The sequence below is a fragment of the Tribolium madens genome, unplaced genomic scaffold, assembly GCF_015345945.1.
Source record: "Tribolium madens isolate multiple individuals breed KSU strain unplaced genomic scaffold, Tmad_KSU_1.1 Scaffold_19;HRSCAF=116;Tcas5.2_LG9, whole genome shotgun sequence".
In the NCBI taxonomy this organism is placed as follows: Eukaryota; Metazoa; Arthropoda; class Insecta; order Coleoptera; family Tenebrionidae; genus Tribolium; species Tribolium madens.
The window spans coordinates 7394735-7415752 of record NW_025400983.1 but is presented as its reverse complement, the minus strand read 5'-3'; the positions used below and the strand labels follow the sequence as shown (position 1 = coordinate 7415752).

Genomic DNA, 21018 nt, shown 5'->3' with positions numbered 1-21018 from the left:
CGTTTTCATTCATCAACAAAAAGCGCAATATATTCTTTTGTTTATTTGTTCGAGTAGTGAGAGCTCCTTTCGATGCCCCAACAGCGATTTTCCGAAACACCTCGATAAATCAGTGCCGTTTTTTTCCGCAACGTTAATAGCTTATTGCGTGGTTAATTTTTGAAAATAATCCATTCCCAAAGCCCACTCAAGCGAGCTAAAGCTCCGTTTTCGCTCATTTATTTGCAAACAGAGCGATTACGTTGAGTAATCGCGTGGGAAGTGCGCATTACAAACATTGCAACACCTGCTTAACACCCACGATGGGCAATAAGACCTTCCAATCGCCCATTCTTGCAAAGACACGACGTGACTCCATCCCGCAATTTGACCCATCCGGAAAATAGCCAAAAAAAAAAAAAACAAGAGGTAAAAAACGTGGCATTGTCTGCTCGTTGAAGACTCGCTCGGATTCGTGTTCGTGTGTTCACCTACTGACGCACTCGGCCACCGTGATTCCACCCAGTCGGCGTTGTTCACTCGCTACAGCCGCCATGTTTCTTCGTGCACGATCTTCTCACCCTTTTTCAGTGAACTTTGACCTCGTGATGAGTGTGTGATTGTGACACTGAAATGGAGGATGTCCCCAACGGCGTTGTTCTAATCAAATGTAAGTTGGTACCAATGGTGGCTGGGTGCAACTTCATGTCGGTGCAAAATGTTTTTCTTTTTTTTTTTTTCATCAAAATGATTAACCAGCGGCCCTCACTATTTATATTTGAGCTAATTCAGGACCTCTGACGCCGCACGCTGTTCTAAATCCGTCGGAAGTTAGAACACGCGGCGTACAAACCCCAACTTTAGGGGTGTCTCAACCACCTGTTGCCAACCTAATCAAAAGCGACTGGTTTCACGCAATCAAATCTCCTCAAGGACACGGGGTGCGTTCAGTTCTCACGGACTATTCGGGGGTATTTGGGTCAACAATGTGGTTTAATTTATCGCCTTCGTTTACTATAAATAAAAGTGTACTTGAACCGAGTGCTTTAATGGGTAATTCGAGATCCGGTTTAGAGTCCGGAAAGTTGCTGCTTTTTCCGGGCGTAATTCCACCAATTAATTTTAATGAATCCGACGCCATTATTCGCGATTTTTGGTGCTTGAAAAGTTTTTTCTTTTAATCTAACGTGCGATCATTTAAAGTTTACCCGCATTAATTTTTGATAGTAGAGTTTTGATTTAATTCAATGTAAAAATGAATGAAAATAATTTGATTTTGTGCTGGATTGACTCATCTGCATCGTAAACATAGTCATCACGGCGTGGTATTGTTGACACAAATTAGCATAATCGGCATTCGTGACGTTTCTCTATAAATGTGACTCCTGAAATGGACACTTCTTGAAGCTGTAAAATCCTTGCTATTTTTGATAAATGAGAATACATTGGAATTTTCTCCACTTTCTAATAAAATGCAATTCCCTTCATTGTTTGTGATCTTTAATGAGATATTTTAAGCCCTGAAAGACGTATTGTGATTTATTTCAGTCTTGAATTGTCGAGATTCTTCGATCTCGGCGTGCCATGAGAAATAAATGTAAGTCATTTTCCAATTAGTAAGGAAGTAAAGCTCGCTATTTGTTTCTGAAAATTCTCATTTTCCTGGGTGTCGGTTGCGAAAGCTTTCGTTGTTTGAGTTTATCGTTCGACAAAAAGCTCCGAGTTTTCTTTTTTCCAGCGCAAATGCGGCATGAACTTACACAACATATTACAAGAGAGTGTTGGAACATCTGTGCAAACCGACATTATATTTAGAGTTCACATTAGCGCATTTTAGAACGGAATTCCCCCCAAGTCGTCCACTAAATCGCTAGTGAAACATCTCGAAAATCGCAATTATTCCCTCAGCACTAAAACAACAATTCCACCATCTTAAAGCCCGATAAGAAAGGTAAATGAACTAGAAGCAAGCCTCTATAAATATCGTATTTATTGTTCCATTTTTCGACAATTCGAACGTACCCTAAGATCGAATTACACGATAACAGTTGTGTTGTTTTTACGGGATATTTGATTACATCACTGTCATTGATGAAAGTGCTGCCAACATCCGTCCAATAAAAAAAATTCGATTGCACGCATGATTCACGTTTTGTCTGTTGTTGTTGTATTCTTGAAACAATCAAGGTGTAACGAAAATCGAGTTCAATAAACCGAAAGAATTTTCCTCCAAGTACTTAGTTTCCTTGATTAAGTTTAATGTTGGCAATAAAACACAAGATGCGGGCGGGCGCAGCGTGGGTCTGCCGTGTTTTTGTTGTGTCTTTTCATAGAATGCAGCTGGATAAATAGAAAGAGCAGGAAAGCAGGTGCAAAAGACCAGCGAGGACACCGCGGAAAAGACACCGATTGCGATCTTTATGGGATACGGGGGCACGCAACGAGAATGATTCATGCAACGGCCCCCTTGAATAATTCAAGTTTTAACACGGGACAATAACACTTGCGTAACTCGGATGTAATAAAAAAAGTGTAGAATACAAGATCACAAGGTTGTTGAACAACTATTTTGGAGGTTGTCAAAATTGACGGATGTGGCCTTGAACTGTCTTATCTCTGGTCCATGGTCTTGTATTGTCAATAATCGGAGGCATATTTTTAATTCTGTGGGTTGGTAATGGATAGGCGCTGTGACCTTTTGATAACGGAGCACAATGTATACAATAATTACCCACATCCGCTCTCCAATCCCTTCAAAATTAACTCGAATGACCCCCACTAACCCATTGAATCAATTTTATTTACTCGAATAGGAAAAAACTCCAGGGCTTTATTAAAGCATAATCCAATGCGAGCGGAACTGTTTCCGGCCGAACCTGCGGAAGCTTAGCTTGTTCCATCTCGAATTCATCTCGTTTAATTAGAATTTCCCACAGACGGGCTTGTGGGACAACCAGAAGCTAATTATTGACGTCCTGTATCAACTACTTCCAAAACATAGTTCCAACTCCAAAATAAATAATAATAAATAATAAATAAAAATTTTGATCGCAAGGTATTACAACTTTAAAAATTCAAATTTATCAGATTTTCAATATTTAGTTTGTCAAGAAGTTTCATTGGTCAATTTATTCATCGTGTGCTACTCAAAAACCACCATTAAGTTTCCTAATTAATTCCTAAACACGTGCCGTGACATCGTGTATACCCCGTTTCAACTCTAAAAACCGCTCAAAATTCGCCAACTTGATTATGTAGCGTCAGGGTTCAACGACAAATAAACAAATGTAAATAACATATTTGTTGCGGATGGAGCTCCGGAAGCAGCCAATAAAAACCCGACCGAGCTGTCACTCACGGCCACGCCCCTGATTATGTCACATATCAGGCGCGGGAATTTAAATGTTTGGCCCAGTTTAATGTAGTGTGTGACCATATGTTGTTCGTTTTTATGTAAGGAAGGAGTTATTAAATGTGTATGACCATATGTGTTTTTTAACGATTTAATGAGACAGTCACCTTGCAAAATATGTAGGTAAGATAGGCGCCGAGTGTCGGAGAATTGCGCGGGTGAAACACGAGAGTCGATTCTGTGACTCCAACGCGACTCCAGTTGAAACGGGAAAAGCGTAGAGAGTAGTTGTCTCGGCGCAAAATGCGAATTTGCGAGTGCGTGAAAATAAAACGGTTCTTATGCATACTTTCCTAGCAAGAAAACTTGAACCCTGCGCCAGTGAGTATTGTTGCAAAATGTTTGAACGTTTTTTTTTTTTTTTTTTTTTTTTTTAATTGAGTTATACGAACCAAGTTTGTAAAGTGTTGTTAAATCTAGTGCTTAAAAAAATAATTATTTACTTTTACAAACTTTTAAAGTTGATGCGCTCTTGTCGATGATGAGCACTCTTCGAAAATTGGGATTAACGTCCAAGGCCGTGCCAGTTTACAAGCTGACGCAATTAAAGCAATTTAAGTCGTTGCTGTGAACAAATAAATACACTTTTCTGAACTAATTAGTAGTCTTTGGCGCACAAAGTTCATCCGGTTCGAAGGACTCTTCTTTGAAGTCGATCCTTCAGAAAAAAACGATTGTGACAATAAATAAAACGCCATCAACTTCCTGATTAAAATGTTGCACACAAATTGTTCTGTTACCCCCCCATGGGGACGCCGCTTGTCATAATTATGGGTTTCATGGCCAACGTCGTTGTGCAACCGTTTGCGGAATATCAAGTAGTCGATGGGCGGCCTCGACTGTTTTTATGTCACAGTCCACATATATAGCATGACATTTGAAAAAAACTACTCGAAAATGGCACTTTTATCCTGTCACCTCTCTTTGGAGTTTGTACATTTCCTCATTTGAAAAATAATGTTCTATTCAATAGTTTTTCTCAAGACGGCCCGTGTCGGTATTTCACCGGTTTGACGTTTAAACAAAACAATGTTGTAGCTTATAAATATTTATTTTTCTAAAGTTGATATGACGGCCTCTGATGTGTTTACTTCTAGGTCATTTCCATGGTGTATTCCGTCAGTATTAGACTTATTTTTAAGTTTATGTTAAAAAAAAATCAATTTTTAAAACTTGTTTGAGTTGACAACGTAATAAAAGGCTTTGAAAAGTCACACGAATATTATTACAATTTAAAAATTAAATGTTATATTGTAAAGTCAGTCATTTTTGGTTCACTCTGTACAGTACAGTAACTTATACTGGGTGAAGCATCTTACATATAAGAAATAGTGGAGTTTCTTGGCTCTAAATTCCTCAAAAGAATGTACAGTTCCAATATGTCTATTCTCTAGTGTAATTTAGGCGATAAAAGCCTTAAAAAAGCGTGATCTTTAAAATTCAGCTGCAATATTGCCATTTTTGTTCATTTTATACACGGTGTGTCAGAAATCGCGTCCCARAGAAAAGTAAGTAGAGTAAGATAAGATACCAGGAACATTGTAAAAATTAAAAAAAAAATTCTATCAATAAATTTGGCATTTATTTTTTGACATTTGACATTTTGTTATGTCTGGATACTGATGATCTTGTATACGGTTTTTATAATTATTTAGTGAAGGTACAAAAATTTTGCTAATAAAAGCCAAAACTAACATTAAACAGAGTTACAATTTAGGATAACAACTTTCCTGTTTCCTCTTCTAATAGCCTGTAGCAAAAAAAAAATGAAAATTATTTTTCCAACAGAAATAAAGAGGGTCAAAATGCAAAATTAAAAACTTACATAATTTCGAAATTTTTATAGATAGAATTTTTTAAACATTTTTTCTCTGTTCTGACACACCTTTTATTTGGGGGATTACCGATTTATTTATAAAATATTAGATTAAATTTCGGATTTATAGCTTCGTATTGCAAAACCGAAATAAAATCAAATCAAATCTAATTTATAACGTGCCTGCTTTATCGATGTGACATTTAACATATTTAAACTGTTCTTGGGTACCACCTCCTGATGTGACATTTGCAACGTTTCAAAATCGCATTTTCTCTTCTAGACGAGCCCCGCATCCGTTCGGGCACATGGGAGGAGGCGTCTTGCGAGCATCGTGTCCCCAGCCGCACCCTGCAGCACACAGTCTCACAGCGGAGCTCCGAAGACAGCTGGTGCTCCGGTTCGGACCCCGAGCTGTCGTCGGACGGCGAAAGTGACCGCAGCGCCACCTCCAATTCCAGGTCAGTGCAAAGCGACAATCGAAACAATCGAATTAACGAGGTCACKTAGGGTCAACAACACCCAATTCCGCAACACGTTGAATAAGGCGAAGACGTTGTGCGATAAGTTCAGGGCGAGTGGCGGCATCGGTTCCAACCATCGGCTCTCACTCGATGGGACTTTACCGGATCAGGCCAATCAAGCGAACCAAGGGAAGCTGTCGCGGTGGTTCTCAATCCGGCGGGGAAGTACCCACCAGTACGACATCGAAAATGTGGACGGAAAAGCGAGTCCAGGGAATAAAATGCCGCTTCTACCAGAAGTCGACGAGGAGAACGCGTTCAACTGTTCGGTGCAGCAGAGGAGACAAGTGCCGCCCGCGTTGCCGCCACCGCCCCCGAATTTGACCCCTCAGCAGCTGAAAAGGAGGATGATCGTCGCGGCGATTGTTCACAGCGAGAATTCGTACGTCGCGACGCTGCAAAGGCTGGTCAATGTGAGTGCCGAGTACAATAAATGGGATTAAATCTCACGCTTTTGTGCAGGATTACAAGAAGCCGCTGGAGGAGAGCAGTCCGGCGATTCTCAGCACTTCTAAAATACACACTTTGTTTCATAGACTGCCGGAAATTCTCCAGTGCCATACCTTGTTTAGAATTGCTTTAGCCGAAAGTGTTCGAAACTGGGACCGAGATGAGAAAATCGGAGACGTTTTCGTCGCCTCGTTCTCAAAAGCTATAGTACTCGATATTTATAGCGGTTTTATCAACAATTTTTCAGTCGCGATGGATTTGGCCAAAATGGAGGCTAAACGAAAGTCAGCGTTGGCGGACTTTTTAAAAGTAATATTCCAGATGACTCAAATCAACTTCTTTCTAAGTTGGTTGTTTGTTGCAGGTGAAGCAGATCAGTTCACACGATCGGTTATCATTTTTCGGGTTAATGGTCAAGCCGGTTCAGCGATTTCCCCAATTTATTTTATTTCTACAGGTTAGGACTGAAAATACTTAAATTTTATTTATTTATGGGTTATTTTTTGAAGGATTTGCTGAAACACACCCCGCAAGGCCACCACGACCGCATGTCTCTCCAGTTAGCGCTGACTCAACTCGAGTCTCTTGCTGAGATGCTGAACGAGCGCAAAAGAGAGGCCGAACAGTACCAAGCTTTCAAAGAGATGTTGCGCCACATCAGCGGCAAATTCTCGGTACGGCCTTTGTCGGACTGTAACCGATATTTGCTACGTGAAGATAACGTTATGCAATTGGTAAGTACTCGTCAAGTGATTTATGAAGTGTTAATTGCCTATCTTAAAGGAGTACAACCAAGGCGGCATGATAACAAAAGCCAAAAACCGCCGACTTTTACTCTTGAACGATTTAGTAGTGTGCGTCTCGGTCGCACCGAAACCTTCCGATGATTTCGGAACGAGCGAAAGACTGAATTTAAAATGGACCTATCCGGTTGCCGACGTCGAAATCCAAGACAACAGCCCGTCCCCCACTCTAAGCCGGGTTCTAACCGCCGGTTTAAGCAAAGGCGGGAGCGTTAAATCGAACAGTTCGTTTGACGGCCAACAACCCCAAGATGCTAACAATTTGTGCACCGAAATGAGCAATCTAATGCACGATTACGAGATCATGAGTCGCATTTCGGATCTAGTTGGCTCTCTGAAAGGCAACTACAAAGACATCACTCTCGAAAACACCCGAAAGATTCTACACCAAATCCAGACGTCGATTCAACAGAAAGACGAGGAAATGGCGTGGGTCGACTCGTGTTGTCTCCAATTAGTCGTTAAAACCAAAGGAAAGGAAGAAATCTTTACATTCAAAACTGACAATCCCTCCATTAAGAAAGAGTGGATAACGGAATTGAGACTGGCACAGTTGGCTTTGGACCCGAACAATTCTCCCGCATGGGAAGTCCCCGAACAGGAACAGCGTCCATCGACGAAAATGCCCTTGTTTGTCAAATCCCAGTGTGTGTACAAATCGCAGCATCAAACCGAAGTAAGTGGACCCTCCAGGTTTCGAAACTAACCGGTAGTCTGGTAACTTTACACCAATTAAAACGCAACAAACGCACTATAGATGCCTGTTTTAAATACCGTCTACTTCAAATTAAAGTTGTTAACATAGAAATTACATAACAATACTTGAAATCAGTTGAGTCAATAAAACGTGATATAGACGTTAATATTGTGAAATAAATTTAACATGATGTTATCAATTCTCGGTATATTTTTACTTCAATAATCTGCAAACAACTTAAGGATCAAATCGAGATTGTTATTAATGCTAAACAAAGTTATGCAATCGCAAATTAGTTTCATCTTGAGGCCGTCAAATTAGAAAAAAAAAACTCTCATTTTTTGATTGTTTTCAAACATTGGGGTTTCCTGTATTTGTATATCATATATTATTCACTTCTCTTTTTTATTTTAATGTTCTTGCAAATTGCAACCGTTCAAGAACTTACATCTTGCCTTTAAATTTAATCACATTCTTATAAATATAAAACGTCCAATTATTATTAACTTCATAAAAATAAAGTTTTATACTCGCTTTATTGAGTACCTATAAAAGTGTCAATTTAAATTTCAAGTAACAAATTCTAACAAAAAAGTTCTCATCTAACTACACAGAAAACGAACTCTAAAAATAACTCAGAAATAACACAAAAACACACTCTTGATTATCCGTCAATATATTCAAAAGTTCGCCCCCTACYGACTGCACCAATAACGCAAATTGGTTTCAGGTGCGCTGYGGATGCTACTACACTGTCAATTCTGTAAAAACGACACGCCGAAGACACCGCACTCAAAACTACCTCTGGATATGCACGACAGATGGTGCCAGCAGTCATATTGCGATTTTGGCCCAACACCACCAACAAGCGAGTGTTCTTAAAGACGTGACGTCATTCAGTCTTGTAGAGACACAAGTCACGGCTATGGAATTCGTAAAAGGGGCCCCACATCCGTGCCCGAGTCTCGCCTCAGATTCGGTTTGGATGGGTACCGACAGTCACCGCCTCCTGTTGTACGCCGCCGACGAGCCGGAAAAACAAGAGGAAATCGGAAGCGCGGCCGTTTCGGATGTCATAACCCAAATAAAATGTCACTGTGATAGCGTTTTCGTCGCCTTAGCAAACGGAACTTTAAATGTATATAGACGGAACATGGTCGACGGTAGTTGGTTGTTGCAAGAGCCTCAGATTATTAATTTAGGCTCTGATCCGGTCTCAAGTCTACTTCCCATCAACTCGTGTCTTTACGCCGCTTGTGGGAAGAAAGTTTGGGTCATTAGTGGACTCACCGGGGAAGTACAAAAGAATTTCAGTATTCAACACGAGCACGTCGGGAATGTCAACCTTATGGCACATAGCGGGATCGGTCTTTGGATCTCTTTAAAACATTCGAGTACCATTTGTTTATACCATACTGAGACTTTCAAGCATTTGCAAGACATTAATATTGCTTCGAATGTCATGAGGGTTACGACGCCCTCCAGCGGCCGGGACTGTGTTAACAACAATCGGTCACAAGTCAACGTTACGGCCCTTCTAGCGTGTAAGGGACTACTCTGGGTTGGTACCAACGTAGGTATCACACTTACTATCCCTCTGCCAAGRCTAGAAGGCGTACCGATTATAAGTGGGCGTGTCAATATATCGTACCACGCTCACTTTGGACCAATCTCCTTCCTTCTAGCCTTGCAACCAAAGTCTGGGGCCGTACCCAAGAAAGACCCACCTCAAGACGAGACGCCTCAAGAAGACCGTCCTAAGATGGAAAAGCAGCTCTCTGATACTTCCATGTCATCGAAACTTCGCTACTTTACGAGTAGTCCAGTGGTCGTCCGTCGTCGTAAATCTAAAGACTGCGACATTTCCCGTCTGTCTAAAACATTACCGAGAGGTTTCGGTAACGGTGGCTCCATCTTCTCGACCAGCAGTACTTCGTCGCAAGTGTCGGGCGACACGTGCGACGTGTACGGCCTCTACGGCGAGTTGATGTACATCAAAGACTACGAAGGCGAGGAGCATATTCTCACTGACCCGATTTACGAATCGTTGCGTCGCAGTGATCCCGAGTTGGCCATACCTAACAAAGTTAGCACTCTTGACAGGAGGCTGAAAATGAAAGTGAGTAGGCCTCGGTCGCTCGATTTGTCCAACTGGTCGGTGGATTCGCGGTCGTCGAGTCTGTGCACGTCGTCGGGAAGCGAGGAGAGTATGGCGATGCGGCACGGGGCGGGCCGGAGCGTTTCGCGCAACAACTCGAATGCCAGTAGACAGTTGAACGGGGTTAGTGAGAACGAGGAAGAGAAGGAAAAGCCGGCAGTGGCGAGTAAAACGTTGAGTAAAGGCGGCGTGGCTGTGGATAACGCGAGGAGGACAGTTATAACTTTAATGGGGGGCCGGGGGTACGTGAATTTCAGACAACCGTGTTGTCCGGCCGATAAGTCGAAGAATTCGTTTTCGATCAGGGAGTCGAATAGGAATGATGCTCATATTGTCATATGGGAACTGAAATTGTGATCAGGTTCGGCCTAACTAATTATCCAAAATGGCGGTATTTTTGTAATTGTGTAAAAAATCTCGATTATTTTTAATTTATTTGTTGTAAAGTTTTTTTAAGACGTCTTCACCACTTAAGGTTTTTAATGTGCCCTGTTACATATAGTTGCATGTTTAATTATAATGAATTTATTACTGTTCACTGTGTTATAGAGCATTTATTGAAAATAAATACAAAATTCTGCGATCACCAGTCTTGCTTATTTATTTACACTGACTGAGCGGACGTATTGAAACTAAGATGACTGTAGCACTCCACAAAGTGGCGCCTGAGAAAAATTAATCAATTATTTTACACTTAAAGTGTGTTTTTAATACTTAACTTGAAAATTGAAGTGTGGTAATTAAAAAGTAAATATTTTTATAGACTAAATATTTGTATAAATTTACAATTCCAAGCAGAGTAATTGACTTGTTTTAAAAAAATGGTTAGTCATTTGTGTTAATAATAATTATGTTTGTAATCAATAAGTGTCTACTCGTCTGACGTAATGGGATTTTTTTTACAAAATAAAATTCACAATTGCCCAAATAACTGATTAAATTTTGTAACCCGAATATATCTACAATTTTATATAGTTTTGGAAGTATTACCACATTTTATTATTCATTACATCTTCGTATTTTTCTGTAGACGCAGAAAGCGGCCAACCTGAAGCTAATAATCTTTTTCTAGGGTTTTGTGCTTTTATTTTTTCTTATTTTGATTTCTAATTTTAAAGAAATAACATATTTAATTCATATGCAGTATGTCTCCGGATTGGGTTTAAAAGAGGAAATTTTTTTTATCTTTCATTTTAGAGAAAGAAAAGAAAAGAAAAGCTAATTTTTCTCTTGATTTTGGACTCTGCTTTTCAAGTCCTATCATATTGACGGTTTTATTTCCAAAATCAAAATAAAAATGGACTTTTATTTCTAATGAGTTAGAATAATGAAGTTTTAATTACTACAGATTTGCTCGTTTCAGGTAAAGCAAAAAATGTTTTTCCTTTGCAGTTTTGGCGTAAAATCAAGGATAATTTTTTTTTCCTCTTGTAAACTCAATTCGGGGACATATTGTATATTATAACATGATATTTTATTTTTCGTAATCCCATAGTGTTATTTGAATTTAACGCAAGTGAAATGACAAATGAAAAATKATTTTTTATAACAGCCTCCGTTCGTTAAGGATTATAACGGTCGTGATTAAGAACCATGGCCTTCATGATGTTGCGATTTATTTTATGAAATCATGGAAATTCAAAGCTTTGCTCCCATTGCCATCCTAATCCTAATGGACTACGCTTTGCCAATACTTACGCGTATAAAAGCTGTTGTCAACATGGTCATGCAACCACCAATTCGCAATAGTGGCAGAATGCATTGGAACTTGTATGAAATACAATGGGAAAAATATCTACAATAATTCAATTTGTTTACATCACGTACAATCATGAATTACTTTGATTGTAAGGTAGTATTATAATTAATTCATTATATAAACAAAAATACCGTTTGATAATGATATTATAATAAACTGCGTGCAACAAAAGCCTTTTGTAAGCCCATTCAAATTAGGCGGTGGTAGGATTATTATTGAATCCTCCTCTGGATCGTATTGCGAAAAAAAAGGTTCGATGTAGTCCTGACTTTGAATTTGTAGGTAAAAATGTACTTAGTTTGAATATTTGTTGTTTTTAACATCATGAAACAAATTCCCAACACTACACATAAAGATTAACAAAAGAAAAAAAAACATTTTTCTCTCATTAGACCCGTTAGTCTTCAACGACACACGTCCGATAAACATAACAGATTCGGTTGATTCAACCTCATCTGTTATTATTTGGTAGATATCGACCTTATGATTATGATGTTAATAACTATAACGRAAAATGAAATATTTATGTATTAATAGTTAATAGTACCTATTAAGAATATTGAGTGAAATTATTTAGTGTTGCTTATTAATTCATTAGTTATTTTTGTAACTATGTTTCACCGGAAATATTTATTTTCTTTTTACTGACTAATTCTATACATCGTCCGTGAGTCATTAGTTCATTACATTATTTTATATTTTGTTAGTTATTTGTAAAAGAGTTAGGTACTTCTTCAACGAATCTACTGTGAGTAATGACACAGAAAGAGATTTTACTTATCTGTATAAAAAAATAGAGCAAAACACACAATTTTTATAACATGGAGATCAAATTTTACAAAATACGAATTTAAAAGAAACTTTTTAGAAACACTTTTGTGATTACAACTTTTTTTAGAAGTAGAAGTACAATGGCAAACATTAAATTTTGGTAGTCAATGTCATTGCCTAACATGCTCTCTTGTGTGGATGTCAAATACCTAGCTATCTTGAAATTGACGGAACTTCTTACGAGCCMCAACTGATCAGCTAACTCAACTTCAAAAAACCTTTCTCCAGAATGGTAATTATTTTCACTTTATTGAAGTTACAGACTGGCGACACAATAAAATATTTGTTAGTCAGTTTTTGGCGTGATGTTTTGACATTTATATTCATTTTAGGAAGAAGGTTRGTTGACAATAAACAAAATTACACAGGGAATCTACCGAAATTTAATGCTAGCCATTGAACATCTACCTACATTGCTTACAGATTAGCACGGAAGAACTACATTACAAAAAAAATCTGCCAGAGGAAAAAAAACAAACTTGTCCGTTCCTTAATACATATAAATTCAAGATTGTAGCGAAAAATGTTGCTTTTGGTTGATAACGTTGTAAAATGTGTTGCCTAAGTGCGCTGTTGTATTACTGGCTGCATAGCTTGTTATTAGAACSCAGCAGTGCTTCCACCTCCACTRTTGCCCCTTTTCAGTTTATGACACATTTTTCGGTCCAGAATTTAGCATCCTCCGCCATGTTTCCAAAACAAAGATGGACGTGAAAGTAGTGCATGTGCACCCCTTTTAAGTGCAACACCCGATACCTTATCGGTGCTGGTGTTTATATTGATATTTGATAACGATAAGGTGAGTGAACCTGACGTAAGCAATGACGTCGTTTTAAAGCGGGCCATTATTAACAATTTAAAGAGCCTTTGACATGCAAATAACACCCGTTTATAATAATGCCCCATTTACATTCAGCGACAAAATTAACCCTTCCCGCTTTGAACAAAAGACCGCGATTTTTTTCGATAACACCAAGCCGTGAAATTCATGACGGATTACCATCATAAATAATTCCAGACAGGTTCACCCCATTTTCGAGGTTATGTCCGACGGGGTGTAATTGCGGGGGTGCACAGGTGGTCGCCATTCGCGATTTATGATCACATCAAATGGCTTATAAAATTATAACAGTGTAAAGGGGCGTAATGGGTTAATAGCTTTGTTGTTCAGGACGATTGAAAACCGCAATAGGCGCAGGGTTTAWTTTGGGGGCTGCGCGAGGAGGTTTCAAAAGTTCGGGGGCGCCTGGGACTGATTAGATTGTCGCTTGTTTTTTGTGACAGAGAGATTTGTAAACATCGATAACGTCCAAGAACAAAAGAGAAACATGTGTGAACCGAGGTGACCTGATTCAAATAAAATTCATGAGTTCCTATGGGCTTGGAATTGTGATTAATTCATTTTGTTCAGAGAAATTGCTTTGTTGGTTTAAGTTTTAACACAAAATTTTACATGAAAAAGAATGTTCATAAACGGTTTCATAACCTTACCTGACCTGACCTGACCGAAAATATTCTTTTAAGTTTTTGAATTTTTTGATGTTTTGCCAATTATAACAACCAAAATGGAAATRTTTTGTACTATAGAGGCTGTCACATACAGGGTGTGCCAGCAAGTTGAAAAAGTCCATTAGTGACCTTTAAATAGTAAAATTTAAAAAAAAAATGTATAAGGCATTGATAGATACTTATCTAGTGCATCACCTAAAATTATTTTCAACTATACAGCATGTCTCAAAAATAAGTTACGATACAAACTTGTTTTTTTTTAATGAATCACCGTGTTTCTTGACACTTTTGGATGTAGTCTTTTAAAACAATATTTTTACTCTAAAATTTTAGTCGATTTCGCTTAGTTTTAAAAATAAGAGGTTTTTTTCAACGAAAACATGCACTTTTTAAAAATTTATTATACAAAAACTAAGACAGTTCCAACAATTTTTTTTTACTTCTGCAAAGAAGAAAGTATAGAATTTAAGACTGTAGCAATTTTTTAGTGTTTTGTATTTGTAAAGATTAAAAAATGAAGAAGTTTGTTAAAAGTTAAATAACTTAAAAAAATTAAATGGAACAACCTATCTTTTATTTTTTCATCTATAGATTGATAAATTGTCTATCTAAAAAAATAAACTTTTTATGCCTAGTATTGATAAATGAAAAGATATCTAACATTAAATATTAATTGTAGCAACAATGCCTATCAATATATAAGCATTGTTGATACTATGACAACCATACTAATTCCACCACGGATCACTTATCCGTTGATTTATCCAGAGATAGTAAAAGTCGTTATAAATACTGAAATTCGAATTATTTTATTGTAAAAATAAAGAATAATGGATTCAGTTTTAACACAAATGTGATTATTAAGTGATATTTCTTCCATCTCTTGTGCAACTGTGCACTTTTTGGCTACTGAAACAATAGTAATTACTTTTTTTTAATGTTTAACGTTAAATATCTTTGTAGTTATTGATTATAAACACCTAAAAGTAAATAATTTTAGAAAGACAATTTAATAATCTTTTAAATGCAAAAACAATAAATAGGGTGTTTCATTTAAATTTTTTAAGTTATTGAACTTTTAACAAACGCCCTTCATTTTTTTATCTTTGGAAATGCGACACACTAAAAAAATGTTACAACCTTATAGCTTGTACCTTTTTCTTTGCGGTAGTAAAAAAAATATTTCTAGATGTCTTAGTTTTTGTGTAATGAATTTTTAAAAAGTGCATGTTTTCGTCTAAATAACCGTCTTATTTTTAAAACTAAGCAAAATCGACCAATAAAAGTTTAGCATAAAAACATTGTCGTAAGAAACATGACGTTTCATTTGAAAAACACAAGTTTGTATTGTAACTTATTTCTGAGAGATATAGTTGAAAATAACTTTAGGCGATGGACTAGATTAGCATCTATCAATGTTCTATATATTTTTTTTAAATTTTACCATTTGAAGGTCACTACTAATGGACTTTTTCAACTCGCTGGGACAGCCTTTCATGTATAATAAAGACCCTGACCGATTTTCAGACGCAACCCAAAATAAATTCTCAGATACCACTATGCGTTACTTGATGTACTGTTTCAAATTTTTTTAAGTTATAAACATAGATATCTGCTATAGCTTTGACAGTTTTTATAACTTTGGTCCTACGGTACAGATTTAGCCACAGCAGTCTTTTGAGTACATTTCGAATTCAAGGGGAAAAACTGTGGAATTGATGACTGTCAAATTTAATGCATGATATATCAACAATCACTTTGATTTAAAATTAATAATGTAAATTTTGCAAGCGCAACAAAAGTCAAGCTATCTGTGAGAATGTATTTTGGGTTGCGTCTGAAAATCGATTAGGGTCTTTATTATATATGACTCACCCTTTATATTAAAATATTTCGAAAACTCTGTTGGCGATCAGAAAACCGGATAATTCCGGTTAGTACGTAAATAAACATATTTGGGTAATGAAATTGAAATTCCACTTTAATTAGAATTAGTAACTTAAGATATGACTTTTTTAAATAAAATTTTCTATGTGCAAGGCGAGCCTGGCTATCAGTTTTAATATGAAGTTAAAATATACTTTTAACAAACTCACCCTGTGTATTATCGCTGAAAGAAAATAAAAGAGAAAAAGTACTACAGTCATCTTAGTTTCAATACGTCCACTTTCTGGTGTAATTTAGACGTAATCGGGCAGTGTATGTCGCTCTTAAGCAATTTCGCTCGTTTAAAAAAAGACTGACAACTGACAGTGGTAAATTATCGCCCAAGTGCTACCAGGGAGTGGACGTCTTGAACTTGAGATGATTGTTGATATTTGTTTTTTAATTATTGAGAAAATTTTATCTTGTTATACTCCTTGAACTTGAGAGTACATATTTATTATATTTGCCAATATTTTTCAGTTAGACGTTTCATTTTGAATATGAATTGACGTGACAGGTTTAGTATTACAATTTTTAAAATATTTTTCATATTTTATGAACAGTAACAAGTGACGTTATATTATCTGGCTTCAATGCTGATGCATATTGATCCGCTTAACTACTGTCTATTAAAAATACCTTSGAAATAAAAGTGTTTGCAAAGAAGGCCTGATTTTACTTGTTTTTTATTTTGTCCAAGCGTAATTTCTCTAAAAAGTTACAAAGAAGCCACACAAATATCATCACGCAAAGTGCTCTCTGTTTCTGTCAGCTTTACTTCTATTTAGTTCCGTTATAAAACCAAGAAAGCCACAAGTGCCAAAGTCTCTAAACTATCATTTGCAAAGCATCCACATATGTCGAACAAATTTTTCTTCTGAAATTACATTTCGTATAGAAAATTTTCTAGATTTAGTCAAAGCTCGAATCCGTTATTACGAATTGACTTGCTGAGTCGGATGTCTTAAAAGTTTCCCAACTTGTGTCGATTTGGGCGTCTAATACCCGCATTGCTATATTGAAATTCTTTCGTCGCCGCGCTGGACTCTTCTATTAATTAGCACCAGTTGAAAATTTAATTCCAACTTTCCAGAGTGAATTCTCCAAAACGTCCAATTACGCTAATTTAATTAAAGTTAAATAATCACGTCTGTTTAGTGAAATTCTGCCAATTACGTGCCGTCGACAAATTCCTTACGAAACTATGATTCAGTAATTTACATTGTCAGTCCGTGTGACTGCTTTCTAAAGAGGTCAGAGTGCTACTTTTTCGCAAATCAGACGTAACGAATCCCGAGAAAATTGATTATGTAGTTAAAAGCGGTCGACTCCGGGACTAACCCTTGGTGTTCAGCTCTTTTACCGGGCAAATAATAGACATCAGTGACAAATAGACTGTTAAAYTCGTCACGATCCAAATCAAATAAATAATAAATATTTGTTTCATTCCAGTGCGATGGCCCCGACGACTACTATCGAGACAGTTACTATCACCCGACCGCTGAAGGTAAATCTTTTGTTTAGCACTGAAAGTAGCGAAACGTCTTGAAAACAATCGCAAATGCTGTGAACTAATCCAGCACTTTCGGGTCATATCTCGAGCTGTTTCGCYGCTTTCGCACTGTGACCCCAGGAAGTGGGCTACAACCCACCACGGAATAAAACAAACGCCAGTCGTGGAACAGCAGGAAGCATAACAATCGAGCACAATCTTAATCTCTTGCCCTAAGGTGTCACGACAATCAGCCCCAGTTTTATTGGCCGTTGTCCCTCGTTGCGTTCTGTATGATTACTTGTATCTCGAGGGGGTGAGAGTCGTGATTCCGGGAAATCAACCCATTCGCCTATAGGAAATTGCGAATAAACACATCTGATCGAAATCCGGGTCGAGGACTCGTGCTTCTGTCACTTGTTTTCAGGGTAATTTATCCAAGCGGATATGTGGAGCGAGGGCTTGTCAACCGAATTTATAATTTCCAGAAGGAAGGACAATCAAGAAGTTTGCAAATAGCATCATGAATCAAAGTAGCCGGTGACTTTGAATTTAAGTTGGCAAAACTGAAGATATAAGACTTGACAATTTTACATCAAGTTGCCAACTTTGAACTCACGACTACTTCGATTAAATTAAAAATGAAAAATTGTCCTAAAGTTTTACATTATGTTTATGAAAACATCACAAACTATTTTTTTTTATTGTCGAAAAAACTTAATTTATTCACTTATCGAAAATTTCTCTCGTACACGTGATTGCCGAATCGATTGACTGGCTTCGAGCCAAATCCGATCACTCCTCAGGGGCGTTCGTCGAACTATGCACTAATTGAGCGAATAACTCAAGTGTTAGCGCGAAAAGATAAGTCAATCTAGGGAACGGAAGCATATTTCTGTTTGTGTAGACGAAAAGTTTTTACAACCTACTAAATCTAAAAGAAGGATAAAAGTTTTCTTTTCGGCGAGGCAATAAAATAAAATGCCCCACGAATTTATTTGATGAGGTCGTGTACATCGCATCTGGCTTTAATTGCAAATTCAAGGGATTTTTCCCGTAATGAAATCAAACTCATAATCAAAGTTAACAAAAAATGAAGTGAAAAGACTATATTAACAATAGATAAAAAAATATTTTGAAAGGTTTATTTAGACGAATATTTCAAAGGAAAAAATTATATAACATTAAAAAATAACCGTTTAAACTTTTTTTAATTGTAGTTTATTCTTGACACTGTCCATACAAATTAAATGGAGTGATGTTATTATTGATGAAAAGCTATTTTTGCGCGGAGACGCGATTTGTCTCGCTGTTGTACGAGACAAAACAGTTCCAGTCCGTCTAACTTCATTATTCACCCCGGAGAATATTTCATTGAATATTTTTCTTCCAATGTTGGTGGAAGTTTGCTTAACAAAGGCTGTAACGATTTGTTAAAACAAGAATGTTTTCTTCGTAGCAGCAGTTTTCTTGAATCGATCGCTTTTATGTGGGACCATGAGAAATGAATCCAATTTTACGACGCGCTTTCCCACTGAGATAAACGTTCCAATGGAAAATATCAGATTTTGGAGGAAGACTTGTGACAATGGGACAATTTTCCTACCCGTTTCAATTATAGGGCGTGCCCACCCTGTTTTGGTCTGGCGAGCGCGAAAATGAGACGAGGAGGTCGACGTTTTATACGGCAATAATAAAATTTAGCCTCGCCGAGAGATGAAATGGAAATTTGCTCTGGGATACACCCTTTGCCGATATTAATCACCAGAGGGTATCCTCCATCTGTGTCAATTAAATATTCCCCGCACGTGACCCATTTTAGAGTTGCTACCGATTGCGGCAAGTAAAGTGTTCTGTGACAAAGGAAGAAAACACGTTTAGTCACTTTTGTAATTTAAACTGGTAGGTAATTAGTATATTGATTGCGGAAAGTAAGCCGAAACGAAGAGATTCGTTCGATGTGCTAAATTGATTCGTAGGTCTGACAAAGGGGACGTGAAAGATTAATTAGTGATCGTGTTGGAACATTGAATACAAGATTTACATCGTGCTTGAAGAAAATTTACTCGTATCGTTGGCAATTCTGTATTTTAATTAAAAAGTTACCGAAAAGAATCGGTGGCTGTTTTCCAAACTCAATAAAGAACTCTTCGCATGTGCAAAAATTGCCGACTAAATCCTCCAATTATCACGAGTTGTTTTTCGCGAAATTGATTTTTCATACCATTCATCAGACCCTTATCAAAGACGCCGACAGATCAGTCATTAGATGGAAGAGTAGGCCCGATATGGGGCGTTTTGCGACCACATTAATCTTCCACTGGTGTGTCTTTAAAGGAATTTACGTCCCAAATAAAACATATACTATTGTTAATGCTTTAATTAAGCCACTACACAAAGCGGCTGCTTGTAAATTGACGACAAATAACGCACTGACTCTGTTGTTCTCTACTTTATCTCAGTAACTAAGTTAACTTTAGACTGTAAACCTTGTATTCCCAAGTGCAAACGGGCTGACCCGTGTCCGGATGCATCAAAGTTCACCCATCTATGCCAGCATTGGATTATTACGAGCTTGCTTCGATAAGTCGGGAACGCATTAGCATCGAAACGAACTCGAATTGGGTCAATAAAACCGATAGTTTGCACAAGGAGAAAAATGCGGCGAATAGTACAATACAATATACCCGGGTATAGTCGGTTAAATCGACTTCTGAGGCTGAGGGGTTACCCAGGGATGGTACCGAAAGTACCATTACTCATACGTTAGTTGAGCTCTGTTTTTAATAATGCAGTGTAACTGCTACAGTGTGGCAAGATTTTGCTACAGATTTAATAGAAAGATAGTGTGCCGCTCGACGTTTCATTCCTGTTTTAAACAGGAATACGTCCAAAAAGACCCTAAGTCCAGTTTATCATAAGAGCTTATAAGTACAAACACAACATACTTCTAACGTATGTTATTATTACTTTCCTTATTCTATAAGGAAAGTATTGTAATCGGCTGAAATTTGACCTACCCAGAATTTTACATTTCTGGACGAATTATAGCTTCAAGACACCAAAAAAGTTGGTTTGAGCCATTGGGTCGTGTGTGTGTGTTTGTGTGTAAACAGCATATCTCAAAAACGATAAGAGCTAGAAACTTGAAATTTGGTATGAAAGTTACTTCTAGCAAGGGGACGTAGCACGAAACAATTGGTAAAAATCGGATGCACCGTTCGGCCGCAAAGACCACAARTGGCCGTAAAGCGGGCGCAAAATTATACGGTTAAAGATACAATAAATTCATGGGGATACAAATTATTTAGTATCATCAAATATACCTTATTAAACAGTAAAATGTGATAAAACAATAATAATAATAAAGGGTACCAAAGTAAAAAAAAAAACGCGACAACTACGATCTATCGCGTGTTTCAAAAATGTGTGGCATAATTTTAACCACGAATACCCCTCTACAAATGAGAATAGAGAGCACAGAATTTATTGACTTAACTCAAAAAATAGAAAAATTACAGCTTTCCAAAAATCGGTATGGAAAATGATTTTTTGGAAATATTTTTGTTATCGTTTACCCGATTATTATGAAACTTTGCATGTCAAGGGACAAAAAGACACTCTTTGATATGGTGTAAACGGAAGTCTTGTAAAACCTATAG

The 21018-nt window shown here is 37.4% G+C and overlaps 2 protein-coding genes across 6 annotated transcripts in view; both read left to right on the top strand.

Moving 5' to 3' along the window:
- LOC123015409 (rho guanine nucleotide exchange factor 10) overlaps window positions 1-10425 on the top strand; it is a 30321-nt gene extending 19896 nt beyond the window's left edge. For 3 of the 5 annotated variants that reach the window (XM_044415103.1, XM_044415104.1, XM_044415107.1), the window contains 7 exons: window positions 5491-5668; window positions 5718-6144; window positions 6194-6490; window positions 6546-6638; window positions 6691-6915; window positions 6965-7660; window positions 8412-10425. In XM_044415103.1, coding sequence (XP_044271038.1) covers window positions 5491-5668; window positions 5718-6144; window positions 6194-6490; window positions 6546-6638; window positions 6691-6915; window positions 6965-7660; window positions 8412-10196 — 3701 coding nt within the window. In that variant the 3' untranslated portion in view covers window positions 10197-10425. Of the gene's footprint in view, window positions 1-468; window positions 650-3569; window positions 3713-5490; window positions 5669-5717; window positions 6145-6193; window positions 6491-6545; window positions 6639-6690; window positions 6916-6964; window positions 7661-8411 lie in introns of those variants that run through there. The other 2 variants (XM_044415106.1, XM_044415105.1) reach the window with 2 other exon arrangements.
- A 2638-nt stretch (window positions 10426-13063) lies between these two features.
- The window catches only part of LOC123015412 (transmembrane protein 47), a 23972-nt gene continuing 16017 nt past the window's right edge, over window positions 13064-21018 (top strand). Inside the window, exons 1-2 of the mRNA XM_044415111.1 lie at window positions 13064-13228; window positions 17317-17371. Of these exons, the coding sequence (XP_044271046.1) occupies window positions 17321-17371 (51 nt within the window). The 5' untranslated portion in view covers window positions 13064-13228; window positions 17317-17320. The remainder of the gene's footprint in view (window positions 13229-17316; window positions 17372-21018) is intronic.